At 44.4% G+C, this 18,528-nt stretch overlaps 1 protein-coding gene across 1 annotated transcript in view; it reads left to right on the forward strand.

Annotated features, from left to right (window-relative positions):
* Positions 1 to 15,801, forward strand: part of RAD54B (RAD54 homolog B) — a 56,036-nt gene extending 40,235 nt beyond the window's left edge. The window contains exons 8-15 of the mRNA XM_066624925.1: positions 850 to 1,057; positions 1,527 to 1,666; positions 2,651 to 2,941; positions 4,010 to 4,176; positions 6,230 to 6,491; positions 12,892 to 12,958; positions 13,658 to 13,858; positions 15,492 to 15,801. Coding sequence (XP_066481022.1) covers positions 850 to 1,057; positions 1,527 to 1,666; positions 2,651 to 2,941; positions 4,010 to 4,176; positions 6,230 to 6,491; positions 12,892 to 12,958; positions 13,658 to 13,858; positions 15,492 to 15,703 — 1,548 coding nt within the window. The 3' untranslated portion in view covers positions 15,704 to 15,801. The remainder of the gene's footprint in view (positions 1 to 849; positions 1,058 to 1,526; positions 1,667 to 2,650; positions 2,942 to 4,009; positions 4,177 to 6,229; positions 6,492 to 12,891; positions 12,959 to 13,657; positions 13,859 to 15,491) is intronic.
* Positions 15,802 to 18,528: the final 2,727 nt, after the last annotated feature.

An 18,528-nucleotide genomic window follows, 5' to 3' on the forward strand; every position in this document is an offset into this window, starting at 1 on the left:
TCCTAAGCATGTCTACTTAGAAGTAAGTCTCACTGAGCTCAGTAGGGCTTACTTCCTGGTAAGGCTGCATAGGATTGCAGCCTTAGCCAATTTTCATGGTGTCTGAGTACACTTCTGTTCTGTTCTTACCTTTGTAGAGCCTGTCGGATGGTCTGAGAATGTATACATCTCCTTATTTGCATTTCTTTTCCTTCTCTTTCTTTTTTAAACTATCCATCTTCTTTTTCTAGAAAATTACTTTGTGCTACATTGCCATGTGGGATAATATAATCTAGATAGCTTTATTGTAATCCCTTTACACCTACCTGCGTTCTACTTTCCCTGGGATAGTTCAGTGGTGTTGGCAGTAAAGATATTGGAACCATTGCAGAATTCAAGTTTCATGTTTGTTTGCTGAAGATGAAAACCCCACTCTGGTCATGGGTAACAAGGAGCCTTTGCAGATTAGGGATTATTCCCCTGTGCCCCCAACACACAGAAGTTTAGTTTCACATACTCCTTCGGCGAAGGGTAGGCGAAGCGGCACAACAGCATAGAAATAGCGTCTTCTGCCATAGTCCTACAGTGATTGATTGTCCCACCCCTCTCTTACTGCTAGTGAATTGGTTGGTGTAAGAGGCTGGCAGAAAATTTGAACTTAAGAGTATCCCACAGGGACAGGCTTGTTTGTGCTGCTTGTACTTGGAGAAGATGCAAATTGTTTGTTTTTGAAGTACGGTATGTGTAAGTCCATGAGAGAGAATGTTAAATGCACACACCTACTGTACCTACACAGATTTGTACATACTAGTTTACTTAAGCTGCCAGTTTGCTCAATTTGAAAAGCCTTATAATTCTTATGAACTGCAGGATCACAAAGTGGAAGAGTTTGTCAAGTCCCCCCTTTATTCAGTTCTGATCATTAGTTATGAGATGCTTCTGCGCTCTTTGGATCAAATTCAGAAGACAGAGTTCAGTCTTGTAATCTGTGATGAAGGACATCGTTTGAAAAACATCTCCATTAAGACCACTACTTCCCTTGCCAGCCTATCTTGTGAAAGAAGGATTATTCTTACTGGTGAGTATTTCATAGACCCTTCAGTTGACAAGAAGTGTGCTAGTTTTAAGAGAAAATAAAAGTTTGTTACAGTTAAGAATGGAATTTTTAAAAAACCTCTTCCAAGTTGAAAAATACTGGGGGATCCCTCCATCTGCGGAACATCCATTCTAGAACCTCTCGCAGATACCAGGGTCCCCCTGTGTACTTAATAACAAGTAATTTTGAATTGGTCCACAAGGAGTACCTTGTATTATGGATTACTGTATTTGTAAAGTTTGCCTTCTGAATAATGAGTTTGTCTCCCAGCAAGATGTGAGACCTGAGCTCTTGCTGGGGAAATGCTGTTTGTCCTGTCATTCAGAAGAAATGTGGATTTTGTGAGTCTTTCACATTGTGATACAAAAGATGAGTAATGTGTAACCTAAGTCAGAAAGGGACCCCTTTTTTGGATTATAAATATCTGTTGAAATTCCATTTGTCTTTCAAGGTACTCCAGTCCAAAATGATCTACAGGAATTTTATGCTTTAATAGAGTTTGTAAACCCTGGAATACTTGGACCTTTGTCTGCATACAAAAAGGTATATGAGGAACCTATTATCAAATCACGAGAGCCTTCAGCAGCAACGGTATGTCATCAGTTAAATACGAAATTAGAAATTGTGGTTAGCTGCATAAAATTAAGGAGCATACAGTGCGAAAAGCAGACGTTTGTTTCTAATGCCTTCAGGGGGGCCTTCTAAGGCCCAGGGAGGCTGCATGCAGCCTAACCATGTCTCAGACCACTGCCTGGAAGTGGGTGATGGCCCCAAAATTGCAGATTTAATTTGCTGCTGTTTTTGGCATCCGTGGGGCTTGTGGGAACAGAATCCCTCAGATGCTGAGGACTGACTGAACAGAGTAGAAAAATGAATAACACTGCAGTCAATCTGGATGCTACCATACAGATCTTGGGGAGCTGTTTGTGCTCACCTTTCATTTTCTATAAGTTGATTTAAACAGCTTTAGGAATGTGGAATTTTCAAAATGCAAATACCTTTGTTTGGTCTTAACTATTTAGTGACTGCAGCTGCTCAGTAATACCGAAAACTAGCAAAATGCCCATTATTATGATGGCGAGTAGAGAGAGCATCTCTGCATAGAGTGAGATGATGTCCCCTATAGGATGGGTGGGGAGGGGTCATAACTGTGGCAGAGCACATGTTTTGCGTGCAAAAAGGCCCAGATTCTGTCTCTGGCATTTCCAGCTGGGACTGATTCCTGTCTGAGAATCCTGGGGTGCTGCTTCCAATCAGAGTCGATGATACTTGCCTAAATGGACCAGTAGTCTGATTCAGAATAAGGCAGCTGCATATTCTCATAGATGTTCATATTTTCAGGATCCTGGTTAATGTGGGTTGGGCTACCTGGTATCAGGAGCAGATGGTAGGATTCACATTTAGTGCAACAGCGTCCTGAGACACAGTGCTTGATTTTTTTTCCCATAGGGTGACATATAGGAGAAAGCGAAGGGGGCACTGATTGAGTGCATAGCTATGCCAGCTTGCTATCCCTGACCATCCCTGGCTTGCTATCATGTTTGTGATCTGTGATTGCGCATTTCATTCTCTTAGGAAGAAATTGAACTAGGAGACAAAAGGGCAGCAGAGCTCACCCACCTGACTGGACTCTTTATTCTTAGAAGAACCCAAGAAATCATAAACACATTCCTCCCTCCTAAAAAGGAGAGCATCCTTTTCTGCCGTCCTTCAGCATTGCAGCTTGATCTCTATCGAAGACTGCTGAGCTCTCAGGTTGTTCAATCTTGCTTACAAGGCAGTCTGGAAAACAGCCCCCATTTAGTATGTATTGGAGCTTTGAAAAAACTTTGCAACCATCCCTGCCTTCTCTTCAAAGCAATAAAGGTTTGTATATGTTGTTTTGCTTAAACACAGATTCGTAGACAGTCCTTTTGAGAGAAAAATCTGTAATTTAAGAATTGATTTTTTTATTTTAAAATATACATGTTAGGATTTGCATTCATTGCTACAGTATCCTCAAGTGCAGTGCTTGACCTCTCCCCAGAGGAATGAATGACAAGCATTCACTTATAGGGGACACTGATTGGGTGAGTAGTCTCACTGATTCTGTGATAGAGGATTGATATAGTACAGATCAAGCTTCTGGACTATATATATCCAGCTTCTGGGCCTTGTACTGCATGGGGGCCATGATCATGCAAAATCTCTTGTGACTCACACCTGGCAATATGTCCAGTGTGGGTGTGCAGTCTGAAATGAATGTCGTGAAGAAATGAATGAAAGCGCAGTAAGTACTGTAGACACCACAACGCGCCGTGTAAGCTGACCCTCCCACTTGCCATCGCAGCCATTCTAGGCATCGACAGCAACATGCAAGAGTGCTCTGTGCTTTGCCGTCACTACCCAGAATGGCTTCAGTGGAAAGTGGGAGGGGCTGCTTACATAGTGCATTGCAGCGTCTGCAATACTTACCATGCCATCCTCCCCTGTAGCTGTGCCTCTAAGCAGGATATTGGTGAAAAAGAAGGGGAGAGGTCACTCACACCAGTTTGCACAGTAGCTCTGTAATTGCCAAGGGGCAATTTACTGTACAGCTGCAAAGTCAGAAAGGAGTACCCTTGCAGAGATGGACAAGAGGCTCTGTGCCTTTATCAGCTGCATTGCAGCCATAAATTAACAGGTGCTACTTCCACCATCATTGAATCTTCTGCCAGCAAAAGGCTCACCTATTGACTTTTGCCTGTCATGCAGCTGCATTTCTTGGCAGCAGTCCTTGCAGAATGGCTGACTCGTCTGTATTTTACTTCAGAGCTTGTAATGTGAGATTGGCCTTCAGGTGATATCTTTATTAAAGCCTTCATTGGGGGGTCACTAATTTCGAGTGGATTGGTTTTATCCTTCGGACAGCCCTTGCTAAAATGTTTCACATTTCAAAATCCCTTTATTGAATAGGAGAAAGAATGTGATCCCAGTTGTGATGAAGAAGAGAAACTGAATATCTTTGAGGGTTTGCTTAGTATTTTTCCTCAAGAGTATACCCCAACTGAGGCTGACTCCGGGAAACTGAAGGTGCTGACACAGATGCTGGGAGCAATTTCTGAACAAAGCCCTTCAGAAAGGTAGGAAAAAAATCGTGATGGCTTTTGACTTGCTTTTTGCTTGCTTAAGCCACTTTCCCTCCACTGGCATAACCCAGTGACCTGTGCTTGCTTTGCATGGAGAAAGAGCTACATCAGCCCCTCCCCTTCACCACATAGAGCATATCTAAATGAACCAGTCTTTCCTTCTCCCCACCTAACCAACTTCACAAGGTTGTTGTGTGGATAAATGAGATGGGGACACACGTGTTCATTTGCATACACAAGCACCCTTCCAGCCACACACACACGCACCATGTATGCTGTCCTGAGGTTTTTGCAGGAAGGTAGCGGTCAACACTACCTGACTACGAAGTCAGTAGTTCTGGCAGTATTTCTTAATATGTTCTGCTTTTGAAAACTGTTTCATAAAAACAGCTTTACAGCATTTCTACTTATCTGCATGCTCTTTCCTACCTAATTGTGTTTGCAGTGAGCTTTCTGCCCTTCTCAGTGTGGCCTTGCTTTGAAAAGCATTTAGCAGCTTGCAGCTATTTTTCATGAGTAAATGTCTGGAAAAAACCTTCTGCATTTTATTAGCACCTCTGCTTCTTAACAGCTGTCACCAAGCTGTTTCTTGGGATAATGTTTATCATTCGTTCTATGCTGTAACTGTACATTCATAAGAACTGCATTGCCTATTCAGTGTGTGGCCTTATAGATGGAATGATTTCTAGAAATATCTATTCAGGAATGGCAGAATCATCATTTTATAAAATAGTCTCCACGCTTTGATTTGAAGCATGCTTCATCATCATATTGTCCAGGCACCTTGTCATACATCTTTTGTGTTTTGGAATTGCATTGCTATGGAGAAGAAGTACCAATTTATTCAAAGACTTTTCTCTTTTTTCACTATCCCAGAAACAGCCCTCACCACAATTAAATGTAGCCGTTACTCTTTCTGCCTTGGTAGATTCATGATACTGGAGGCTTGCATCCATGATGCCCTGATCTAGTCCTGTTTGTGGAGGACTGTCCAGGGACTGTCCTGTCCGATTTGTCCATCATCTCTTTTTGGTTCTTGTTCATATTGCTGCTTCCTAATTTCCTGTTGACTGCATAGTTCTTCAGCATGCACCTACATTCCTCCCCAAGTTACTAAAGAGAATATGGAATATAGGGTGACCCAAGAGTGATCTGTATGAAACTATACTGGTTATTGCGCTTTGGTATTAAATTGAGTGGTGAGAACACACAGAATCTCTGGAATCATCATCACAATCATCAGGGAGTTGAAGCATGACAGATTTGAGTTCAGTTCCAATTTGGGTTCATCAGTATTTTTTTTAACGCCTCTGGCTTTGAAAAGTGATTCAGATGCTTTCAACCACTTTCAACCATGCATTTCATGCAGAACAACGTCAAACTCATTTGTGATTCTGAATGTATTGCTCACCTGTTTTTTAATTTTTGAAAAAAAAAACATTTTTGCACACAAAGCACAAACAACAATGTAACTGTACTATTGAATCCTGAATTCCTGATGTTTGAACCAGTTTTGCTTCGAGACAGATACTGCTTTTTAATTCTGATTGAGGTTGAGCCAACCAAGAAATTTGATGTTTGGGTTCCAGTTCACTGTAGAACCCGCTCTGAACTGCTTTCTGGGATGCAGATTTGGTTCAGCTCCCTGATGATGATGATGATGACGACGACTGATATTACTAGTAGTAACAGCAGCTGTGTTTGTTCTTAGATTTCTTTTAACTCCAAACTTAAGGGAGGGGTTATAGTTCAGGGGTGGAGCACTGCATGCAGAAAATTCCAGGTTCAAACCCTGGCATCTCCATATAGGGCAGGGCGACATTCCCACCTGAAACTCCAGAGGGCAGTCCATGCTGGCAATACTGAGCAAGATGGACCAAAGATCTGACTCAGTATGAGGTGCCTTCCTACGAGTCGTACATTCTTATAAAGCTCTTGATGCAGACTGGTGGGATGATTCATTGTTAGATTTTTGGAAGTTTACTGTCAGGCAACATGGAAGAACTTTATTAGCCAGTAACAAATGCTTTGTCTTCTTGATTGATAGAGTCGTGGTGATATCTAATTACACCCAGACACTGAATATACTACAAGAGATGTGCAAACGTTATGGATATTCCTATACAAGGCTTGATGGCAACACTCCTGTCTCCCAGAGGCAACAGATTGTCGATGGCTTTAATAGTAAATTCTGCCCCTTTTTTATTTTTCTGCTGAGCTCAAAGGCTGGTGGTGTCGGCCTGAACCTTGTTGGAGCATCCCGTTTAATCCTATATGATATTGACTGGAATCCAGCTACTGACATTCAGGTTTGCTGCAATTCTTTAAATCTGGACTGAAAAATGTCTTTAGCGCGAGTCGTTTGTTCAAATGTTGCTGAAGTCCCTTAAGAATACAAAGCCTTTGTTCAAAGATTCATTCTGATCAGAGGCTGCCATTTTATATGCAGGTCTATGCCCTGGGCAATGTGAAAACTTTGCTAAAGATGAATCTGGCAGCTGAAAACATTTCTGCTCCGTTTAGTGTTTGGGACTTAAGTTTATACCAATCTGTTCTCTCTCCTCAAAAATTGTTTTGTTTTATGTTTTTCTTCCTGGATCTATATACTTTTTAAATATGTTTGTGTGTTGTCATTCTGTGACTGATTTTATTTTTATTGTCATGTGAGCCACCCCCCTTTTTAACTGGGTATAGCCAATTCAAGCTGGTTGCAGGAAAGGATGAAGTTATAACTGATTTATGCAGGCATTGGCATTCCTGGAGGAGGGCAAAATGCTAAACTAACTGTACTTCAGAGGGAGGGAGCTTGGTTTTGCAGCCGCAACTGGCTCTGAAGGCGAGGAGAAGGGGCTGCTTTATACCAGTGGCCAGGTGCCTGAAGAAACTTAGCATTTTGCCCCCCTCCAGGTACACCAGTGTATGCAGGCAGCTAATAATCTAAAACATGACCAATTCTTATTGCAGTTACCATGTTTTGAACTATGTTGTTCCCTCCCATTGTTAATTTCATGAGATATTATAGGCTTCTCATATGGTATCGTTAGATTTCTATATGGCAAAATTAGTCCTGCCTTTAATTTTTTTGGACTGGAATCCAAAGAATTATTTTGGGTTGGGCAAGTCCTGTGTAATTTTTTATTCTCTCTCTTTTTTCTTTATGGAAACCCCAGTACCATATCACAAACTGCTTTCATAAATCCCATCAGTTTCAATAGTGATTTGTTAAGGACTTAAAGAGAACCCTTCTCTCTTGGATGAGACCATTGATTTTAGAATTCTTTTCACCGCTATCTCTCTGAGAGGTCTATGAGCAACTTAACTTGGCAACCTTCAGTCTCGAAAGACTATGGTATCGCGCTCTGAAAGGTGCTTCTGGAACAGCGTCTAGTGTGGCTGAAAAGGCCGATTCGGGAGTGACAATCCCTTCCACACTGGGAGCAAGTGCAGTCTGTCCCTGGTCTGTCTCCCTGGCTATGGGCCTCCCTTCTTTGCCTCTTAGCCTCAGACTGTTGGCCAAGTATCTCTTCAAACTGGGAAAGGCCATGCTGCACAGCCTGCCTCCAAGCGGGCCGCTCAGAGGCCAGGGTTTCCCACTTGTTGAGGTCCACTCCTAAGGCCTTCAGATCCCTCTTGCAGATGTCCTTGTATCTCAGCTGTGGTCTACCTGTAGGGTGCTTTCCTTGCACGAGTTCTCCATAGAGGAGATCCTTTGGGATCCGGCCATCGCCCATTCTCACGACATGACCAAGCCAACGCAGGCCTCTCTGTTTCAGCAGTGTGTACATGCTAGGGATTCCAGCACGTTCCAGGACTGTGTTGTTTGGAACTTTGTCCTGCCAGGTGATGCCGAGAATGCGTCGGAGGCAGTGAATGTGGAAAGCATTCAGTTTCCTCTCCTGTTGTGAGTGAAGAGTCTATGACTCGCTGCAGTACAGAAGTGTACTCAGGACGCAAGCTCTGTAGACCTGGATCTTGGTATGTTCCGTCAGCTTCTTGTTGGACCAGACTCTCTTTGTGAGTCTGGAAAACGTGGTAGCTGCTTTACCGATACGTTTGTTTAGCTCGGTATCGAGAGAAAGAGTGTCGGAGATCGTTGAGCCAAGGTATACAAAGTCATGGACAACCTCCAGTTCATGTGCAGAGATTGTAATGCAGGGAGGTGAGTCCACATCCTGAACCATGACCTGTGTTTTCTTCAGGCTGATCATCAGTCCAAAATCTTGGCAGGCCTTGCTAAAATGATCCATGAGCTGCTGGAGATCTTTGGCAGAGTGGGTAGTGACAGCTGCATCGTCGGCAAAGAGGACGTCACGCAGACATTTCAGCTGGACTTTGGACTTTGCTCTCAGTCTGGAGAGGTTGAAGAGCTTTCCATCTGATCTGGTCCGCAGATAGATGCCTTCTGTTGCAGTTCCAAAGGCATGCTTCAGCAGAACAGCGAAGAAAATCCCAAACAAGGTTGGTGCAAGAACACAGCCCTGCTTCACGCCGCTTCGGATGTCAAAGGGATCTGATGTGGAGCCATCGAAGACAACAGTGCCCTTCATGTCCTTGTGGAAGGATCTGATGATGCTGAGGAGCCTGGGTGGACATCCAATCTTGGGGAGAATCTTGAAAAGGCCATCCCTGCTTACCAGGTCAAAGGCCTTCGTGAGATCTATGAAGGCTATAAAGAGTGGCTGTCGTTGTTCCCTGCATTTCTCCTGCAGTTGTCTAAGGGAGAATACCATATCAGTGGTGGACCTCTTGGCTCGGAATCCGCACTGTGATTCTGGATAAACGCAAGGGCTATGAGCAAGGGCTACCATTAAACTAGTATTTAGTGTCTTGCAGGTTCTGACCATGAAAGTTCCACGTAGCCATTATGATTAATAGGCATCAATAGCTATTTGTGGCATGGTTTGCAGGATGGATTGCTCATTGAGAAACACAAACCCCAGCACCCTCTTGGGTACCCAGAATTACCTTCTTCTTTTCATAGACAAACGTTGCCTGCTGAATCCTTACTTGTTCTTTGACCTTTGGAACTTCAGTGTCCTATGATCATGCTGGCAATGACACTTGTCTAATACACCTGGTTGCTTTCAGTGGATTTAAGCAGATAACATCAAGTAGAATCACATGGATACTAATAGTGCCAGCAGCAGGGAAAGGCAGTAAACCAGTGTAATTGTTGTCAGCAGATATTGACTGGGATCCAGAAAACTGTAACTGAATCTTGCACACTCAAGGATGGATTTTGACCGTCTGTTTCTCAAACAGCAAGCCCCAATAGCAAACTGAAGCTGAGGGGGCTTCAACCAAGGGAACATTAAAAAAGAAAAAAATGCAAAGATATCATAATTATCACTGGGCATGCTTGAGCCCCCAAGAACACATACCGTATTTTTCGCTCCATAAGACGCACTTTTTCCCCCCAAAAAAGTGGGGGGGAAGTGTGTGCGTCTTATGGAGCGAATACTGCAATGCTGCAGGCGTTCTCAGGGGCAGGAGAGCCTCCTTGGCAGGCAGTTGTGGCACTTCTGCATGGACCGGGTCCTGCCTCCCTGCCTCCCCACCGCCTCTGCGTTCCCACGGCCGGCACCGCAGCTTCTCCGGGGCGGGACCTGCCTCTGCACCGCGGGTGTTGCAGCGTCCTGGAGGGGAGCAGTGCCGCCTGCTCCAGCCTGGCCCGGCACTTCTTCAGACCCCCGCCCCATCCACTCACGGAAGAACGCAGCCACGATCTCGGCGCTGCCCCACAGGGTGATGCCCTGCTCCCGGCTCTGCTGCTTCACCATCGGGAGGGGGGGAGGCGCCTGGCGGAGAACAAAACCCCTCAGCCTTCCCGCCACCCGGTTCAAAATGATATGATTTCCGTGGATACCGTATTTTTCACTCCATAAGATGCACTCCCCCCCCCCCCGTTTTCTTCCTCTAAAAACTAGGTGCGTCTTATGGTCAGGTGTGTCTTATGGAGCGAAAAATACGGTAGTTCTCTCTCTCTCTCTCTCTCTCTCTCTCTCTGTGAATGAATAAATGAAATTAATTTTCTCTTTTAATTAAAATAAAATACTACCATCTGATACACATTATGTACAATATTTAAGTTCGCAATTTCTATTTTCTCAAGGTAAACTTTCCTCTATCTTGACACTATAATGATTTTAGATATATGTCTGAAGATATATATGATTTAAATTGCTAGCTAGTACTAGTTGGCAACCTTCAGTCTCGAAAGACTATGGTATCGCGCTCTGAAAGGTGGTTCTGGAACAGCGTCTAGTGTGGCTGAAAAGGCCGATTCGGGAGTGACAATCCCTTCCACACTGGGAGCAAGTGCAGTCTGTCCCTGGCCTGTCTCCCTGGCTATGGGCCTTCCTTCTTTGCCTCTTAGCCTCAGACTGTTGGCCAAGTGTCTCTTCAAACTGGGAAAGGCCATGTTGCACAGCCTGCCTCCAAGCGGACCGCTCAGAGGCCAGGGTTTCCCACTTGTTGAGGTCCACTCCTAAGGCCTTCAGATCCCTCTTGCAGATGTCCTTGTATCGCAGCTGTGGTCTACCTGTAGGGCGCTTTCCTTGCGCGAGTTCTCCATAGAGGAGATCCTTTGGGATCCGGCCATCATCCATTCTCACGACATGACCGAGCCAACGCAGGCGTCTCTGTTTCAGTAGTGCATACATGCTAGGGATTCCAGCACGTTCCAGGACTGTGTTGTTTGGAACTTTGTCCTGCCAGGTGATGCCGAGAATACGTTGGAGGCAGCGCATGTGGAAAGCATTCAGTTTCCTCTCCTGTTGTGAGTGAAGAGTCCATGACTCGCTGCAGTACAGAAGTGTACTCAGGACGCAAGCTCTGTAGACCTGGATCTTGGTATGTTCCGTCAGCTTCTTGTTGGACCAGACTCTCTTTGTGAGTCTGGAAAACGTGGTAGCTGCTTTACCGATGCGTTTGTTTAGCTCGGTATCGAGAGAAAGAGTGTCGGAGATCGTTGAGCCAAGGTACACAAAGTCATGGACAACCTCCAGTTCATGCGCAGAGATTGTAATGCAGGGAGGTAAGTCCACATCCTGAACCATGACCTGTGTTTTCTTCAGGCTGATTGTCAGTCCAAAATCTTGGCAGGCCTTGCTAAAACGATCCATGAGCTGCTGGAGATCTTTGGCAGAGTGGGTAGTGATAGCTGCATCGTCGGCAAAGAGGAAGTCACGCAGACATTTCAGCTGGACTTTGGACTTTGCTCTCAGTCTGGAGAGGTTGAAGAGCTTTCCATTTGATCTGGTCCGGAGATAGTTGCCTTCTGTTGTAGTTCCAAAGGCCTGCTTCAGCAGGACAGCGAAGAAGATCCCTAACAAGGTTGGTGCAAGAACACAGCCCTGCTTCATGCCGCTTCGGATGTCAAAGGGGTGTGATGTGGAGCCATCAAAGACAACAGTGCCCTTCATGTCCTTGTGGAAGGATCTGATGATGCTGAGGAGCCTGGGTGGACATCCAATCTTGGGGAGAATCTTGAAGAGGCCATCCCTGCTGACCAGGTCGAAAGCCTTCGTAAGATCTATGAAGGCTATAAAGAGTGGCTGTCGTTGTTCCCTGCATTTCTCCTGCAGTTGTCTAAGGGAGAATACCATATCAGTGGTGGACCTGTTGGCTCGGAATCCACACTGTGATTCTGGATAAACGCTCTCTGCAAGTACCTGGAGCCTCTTTAGTGCAACTCAGGCAAACAACTTTCCTACAACGCTAAGGAGAGAGATGCCACGGTAGTTGTTGCAGTCACCCCTGTCACCTTTGTTCTTGTACAGCGTGATGATGTTTGCATCCCTCATGTCTTGAGGTACTCCACCTTCTCTCCAGCAGAGACAAAGGATTTCATGCAGCTCAGTGATGATGATCTCTTTGCAGCACTTTAGGACTTCAGCAGGGATGCTGTCTTTTCCAGGTGCCTTGCCAAAGGCAAGGGAGTCCAGGGCCACGTGAAGTTCTTCTAGGGTTGGTTCACTGTCAAGCTCCTCCAGCACAGGCAGGCACTCAATGTTGTTCAGCGCTTCTTCGGTGACTACATTTTCTCTGGAATATAGCTCAGAGTAGTGCTGCACCCAGCGTTCCATCTGCTGCGCCCGATCCTGGATGACCTCGCCTGTTGCAGACTTCAGAGGGGCAATTTTCTTCTGTGTTGGACCTAGGGCCTGCTTGATACCATCATACATCCCCTTGATGTTGCCCGTGTCAGCTGCTATCTGAATCTCGGAACAGAGCTGGAGCCAGTAGTCGTTAGCACATCTCCTGGCAGTCTGCTGGACTTTGCTGCGAGCACCTCGGAGGACCTGCAGGGAATAGATAAAGGCCAGTTTTCTGTAATTTTTTTTTGCATGTTTGTCTTCCTTCTCTTACCATATAGTTTATTATTTTTACCATCTTGGCATATCCATATGTAAGCATTGTCATTCCAAAATAGATGGTACTGTAAGAGCTCTCTAAAACTTAACAAAGCTTATTTCTTGCTGCCAGTAAATTGGACTTTCAAGGAAGATGGCTAACTTTGTTTTCTAGATCACTTTTCTAAAAACCCAAAGCGGTGTACAACAAACGGAAACATAAAGATAGAACACCAGAGTCAAATATTAAAATAGAAACCTTAAAAACCATTAAAACAATTTTAAAAATAACAGTAAAGGAGCAGATTGAAATGACAAATAGTGTACAGCAACATAACACTTCTCTGTCTTTTAGGCAATGGCCAGGGTGTGGAGAGATGGGCAGAAGCGCACGGTGCATATCTACAGACTGCTAACTACAGGTTTTTCAAATTATGATTGTAAAATGCTGTTCAAATTTGATACCAACAATTTTGCAAGGAGCCATTTATTGCAAACAGGCGGCGCGTTCCATCTGAATCCGCCGCCCATTGCTGCCTTGGCTCATGCGCACCCACACCACCCCTCTTATGGAATGTGAGTGGGTGAATAAGTGGGTGGACTGCCACCCTGTCCCTTTACTTACAGAGTGTGCACGATGCAACCTCCTCAGTCCATGCATCTGATTGAAATGAACAGGTGCAGGGTGGTCATGGCAAACAGAAAAGGGGTGGCTGCATGCAACAATCTTCGTAAGTACAGGGAAAGTTTCAACTTGTTTGTACGCGCCAAGTAGGCAGGGAGAAGTGATTTGGAGCTGTGGCACCTTCCCTCCCCCACTTCTTCCTTCAGCAACACTGGCAGGAGAAGGAGGCTGTCCCTGATGCGATCCTCTTCCAACTTGTTCACAGCATATTGGAAGAGGATTGGCTGGGTGGAGAGGGTAGTGAACAGATGGACAGAGGACTCATCCATTTTGCCACTACTCTAAGGGTGCCACTCCACACCAACACTTCAGGTGGCCTCATGGTTGAGTCGCCCCGATGCAGAGAACCAGAAAGTATTTTTGTCTTTTGGCTAGTGTTGCATTTCATATCAGTGTTTCCAGAACTGAACTTGTGTATGTGTTTTCTTTGATACAGGAACAATAGAAGAGAAAATCTATCAGAGGCAGATCAGTAAGCAGGGTCTCTCTGGGACAGTTGTAGACTTTTCCAAAGGATCTGAACACATCCGTTTTTCTGTTGAAGAACTTAGAAATCTCTTTGTATTGCATGAAGATTCCAACTGTGTTACCCATGATTTGCTGGAATGTAAATGTATGGGAAAGGGTGATAATCTGGGTAAGTTTTATTTTTCTTGTGTTTCTGGATCCTGTTAAACATGATAGGCAATTCAGATGTAATGGCACTTTTAAATTTGTGTCTCATTTGGAGAAGCGATGATTGGTAGATTTAAATTGCATTTAGTTTAATGGGCATGTTTACTTATGGAAGAACAAATTCCCTCTTTATGAGGCCTTTCAACTATACCTTTTGTACAATGATTTAACCTAATTTTTATAATAATCACAGGGCACAATCCAGGCACATGGGCAGCCCAATTCTATGCCCTGGTGGTGCCCACTGGCACTGAAATGGTCGCTGCTGTGTCCAGTGGGGCCAGGGCAGCCACCGGAGTCTCCTTGAGGTAAGGGAATGGTTGTTCCCTTACCCATTGTCGAGCTCTCTGGTCAGCAGTGGGTCTTTTCGGAGCTGCGCCTGCTATTTAGCGGGCTCAGACTCAAAGGCACCTGTGTTGGCATTTCAGGAAGGGACATTGGATTTGGCAGCAGACTCTGCCACTGGGCCTGATCTACCCCTTGATCTGCCCTCCCTTTGCCCAGTTCCACCCTCCCATTGCCTTCCCCCACTCCTACAAGCCTCACTGCCAGCTGGCGGGAACACTTACTGGCCGAAGTTCCCATGGCATGTCTTCCTGGCTCTGAGGCTCAGCATCAACTGGCGCTGGCTTCTGCACCGGCACTGCAGGCTTACCAGCAGTGGCAGCATGCCTTACAGCACTTGCACAACAGCTGTTGCTAGGGCAGTGCACTGGCCGACAGCATTGCCCTAGTTTAGGATTGGGCCCTTAAGCAATTTAAGACTGTGTAACTCTCCCAGTGAAATTAATAAGTTTTCAAGTGCTTAAATGCAGTGGGAGTGTGCCCATAATGATTGTTGCTTACTAATTCCAGTTACATGTTTTATCCAATACTGTATGTGGATTCCTAGGGATTCTTTAAAATATAAATGTTCACACATATATCATCATAATGATATAATTAATAATTATTATCCCATTTCTGCCCAGCCCACAGGATCTATGCGTCTATGCAGTGTTTGACTGAAATGGCTTAATATTATTAATATAGTTTATATATGATCCCTTTTGCGTCTATGCAGTGTTTGACTGAAATGGCTTAATATTATTAATATAGTTTATATATGATCCCTTTTGTGTCTATGCAGTGTTGGACTGAAATGGCTTAATATTATTAATATTAATATAGTTTATATATGTAATTATATGTGTATATATAATAAATATAAAGTGTCCAGAGTAAGTGCGGGCTGTGCTGTGTGCAACAGAGAATCATGCTCAAATGTGCTTGATTCTACACAAATTCTGCATAGATGGAGAAAGAAGGAATTCTTTTTCATTGTCTTGCCTCTCTTCTTCTGAATTTTTATATTGGTCTTTGTCCAGAATACTTACTTTGACAATTAAACATATATGAACAGGAGACTATTGGTTCACCTAGGTCAGTATTGTCTGCAGTCACTGAAAGCAACTCTTCAGGGATTCAGATGGGGGCCTTTCCCAGCGCTACTTAGAGATGCCGCAGAATTGAACCTGGGACTTTCTACATGCAAAAGAGGTACTCTGTAACTGAACTTCAGCCTCATCCCTGCTGTTGCTCATTCTTTCTTTCAGCTCCTGCCGAAAACCTTTCTGTTGAACAAGACTGTCAGCTTGGCCAAAGCAACAGGAAATCCAAAAAGGTTTCCAAAAAGACCGTCTCCATGTCACAGCTGATGGAATGGAAACACTTTTCCCCAGATAATGAGAATCTTCCTGATCCCTTCCTCGGAAGAGTAAAAGCAAATATAACATTCCTTTTCCACAATATGACCAAAGCCACCTAAACAGAATATGTTAGTTTCTCATTGGTCAAAATGGACTTTTGCCCACCAGTCTCTATCTTTTTCAAACAAAATGTTGTAATATGATTGCTGTGGGATTATAAAGAGTATATAATAGGACTATATTTTAAAAATCAAAATAAATTATGATTGGAGGGAAAAACATCCTGGATGGTCTCACTTATATTGATAGGTAAAACACACTTCTCATACAGTGGTAGTACCTACACTGAAGAAAAGCTTCAGTAACACTGCTGCTCATTTTTATGTGTTGATTTAATGGTCTTTTGTATGACAAAGGAGCCAGTCCCCACCAATATCTTTCTAGTTCGTCTAACCTTAACTTGATCCAGTTATACTTACTTATTCCCAGTGGCATAACTGTAACCAGAATATATACCATAAATTCTATTATTTGGTATAAGTAACTTGTTACATATTCACTGACTTTGACAGACATTACTTGAAACTAGCATCAATTTATTTTCAATACCTTCTGTTTGAAAAGAATCCCCTGATACCAGTGTTTCTTAACATTTGTCCCCCACTGTACCACTTTGCATGGTCCACCTACTGAAAGTACCTCTGGAAGTAATTGGTGATTATGTCATTGCCCGTTACTTCCTGTTTGGGAGGCCAGACACAATGCAACAAACATGGGCAAGAGGCTCAGGGCAGACTGCAGGGCTTTTACGAGCACGAAAAGTGCACGGTGGATCTCTTCCCGCTGAGCCAAGCTTCCTAATGCTTGCTGATTCTTGCATTGCATTGCTAGTCTCATTGCCAGGTGGCAGGGGTTTGAGGGTCCCAGGTGTACCACTAGACACCACCTCAAGTACCAGCAGTGGTACGAGTAGCATTGGTTGAGAAACACTGCCTTATTCCACTGATAGAATAATATACAGGATGGAAATAGGAATGTATTTGTTGAATATATACATTTAAATTGGTTCAATTTAGGGCGCAATCCTAACCCCTTATGACAGTGCTTTCCAGCACTGGCATAGTAGTGCTAATGGGACATGTGCTGCATCCTGCATTTGGGTGTCACTCACGGAGGCCTCCTCAAAGTAAGGGAATGTTTGTTCCCTTACCTCAGAGCTGCATTGCCCTTAGGTCAGTGCTGGAAAGCACTGACAAGGGGTTAGGATTGTGCCCAATCATTTTCAGTCATTTCTGTATGAATGCATCAAATTAGCCTTTAGTACATTATACCGTCAGTGCCAGTACCTGTATAAAAAGAGGTTAGCTAAGGTTACTTCTGCTTTTTTCTTTCCAGATCAGATTTTCAAAAGGTTGAAATAATTTTGCTTTTCCCCCACAATGACCTGATGGTGGCAGCAACATATCACCGTATGTTGTTTGGTTTCATTCATTTTAGACAAACTGTTCAAGTTTCATTCACATGCTGCATTGTCTAGTTCAATTTGAGACCCATAACACTGAATCATATTTTTTCCCCTTTCACTTCTGCCTTTGTTGCCACTTTATGCCTTATTATCTGCCACCTCTAAGAACATAGCTCTTTTTTGAATCAGACCAGGATCCATCCGTTTTATCATTCTTTTTTCAGCATCATGGTCTAGCTACATGCCTGGGAGCTCACAAGCAAGGCTTGCTGGCTCTGAATATTCCTTGTTGGCTTCTTGTATCAAATATTCAGCGTGTCATGACCATGCTGTTAAGGCAAGCGATAGGTGAACTTGCCACAGTCTCAGTTTGGAATTAGGCTTGGCAGACCAAGCTATTTTTCCCAAAAGTCAGAAAATAGCTCATTGTTTTAACCCAGTTTCGAACACAAACAACACATCATACTCACCATGTATCAAGGTTTCCAAGCTCAAACCCACCATCAATAACATAACCAGAGGGTGGATGGCACAGTAAACACAGCAGGTGCCATAGTGTGCCATGTAAGCAGCTCCTCCTGATCACCATTGGAGCCATTTGGGGCAGCGACAGCAATGAGCAGGCGCAATAGTTAAAGGTCCAGGAGCCCTAAAACTGAACGTTTGGCCATCCCCGGTCTATACTGACTGGCAGTAGCTCTGTAAGGTTTCAGATAAAGCTGTCCTATGTGGAGATGCCAGGGATTGAACCTGAGACTTTCTGGAAGGAGCACATGTACTCTATCATTGATCCTCAGCCCTATACCTTTTGAGCATTTGTTCATCTCTGCAGCACTGCCAGCAAGCAAAAAGCAGCATCACCCATAGGAAGCAATGGGTGACACTGCCTAGCAAAAGAGATTTGTTTGCCCAGATAACACTCATCTCTGACTATCCAGTGAGTGCACATTTGAATCAGTGTGCATTGTCAGTATTGTTTTTGTATGCCATGCTGTAGAAGATGTGCTTCATAATTTGGAGCCCTTCCTGTTAGAGAGCATGACCACTGACAGCCCCGTATCATCAACTGATGACAATAATGCCCCCCCCCCAGTCAGAGAGGTTAACCATCTCATTGATAAAGAATACCCATCCTCTTTTGTTATCCCATCCAGTGGCATCACTAGAGGGTGCGGAACCGTGTGGAATGCACTGGGTGACAGACACCATTGGGAAGGTGACACCAAAGGGAGGGGAGAGCTAGAAATTTCCTGAAAGACTGGGCCAACTTGGAGGCCATGTCTACCAGGTAGATAGACCTGAGCTCCACATTGGAAAGCCTGGTAGACCAGGGATGATCTGGAGCCTCCTTTACCCCTTTACTGTGGCTGATGGTGTGGGGGGGAGGGGGAGGCCTTGGCCATGGATACAGATGCTGTGCTTGTTGGTGAAGAGGAGCCTCACTCTGCCCCTCAGATGGGTAGACCTGGCCTTACAGAT

The sequence above is a fragment of the Tiliqua scincoides genome, chromosome 4 (genome assembly GCF_035046505.1).
Source record: "Tiliqua scincoides isolate rTilSci1 chromosome 4, rTilSci1.hap2, whole genome shotgun sequence".
Taxonomy (NCBI): domain Eukaryota; kingdom Metazoa; phylum Chordata; class Lepidosauria; order Squamata; family Scincidae; genus Tiliqua; species Tiliqua scincoides.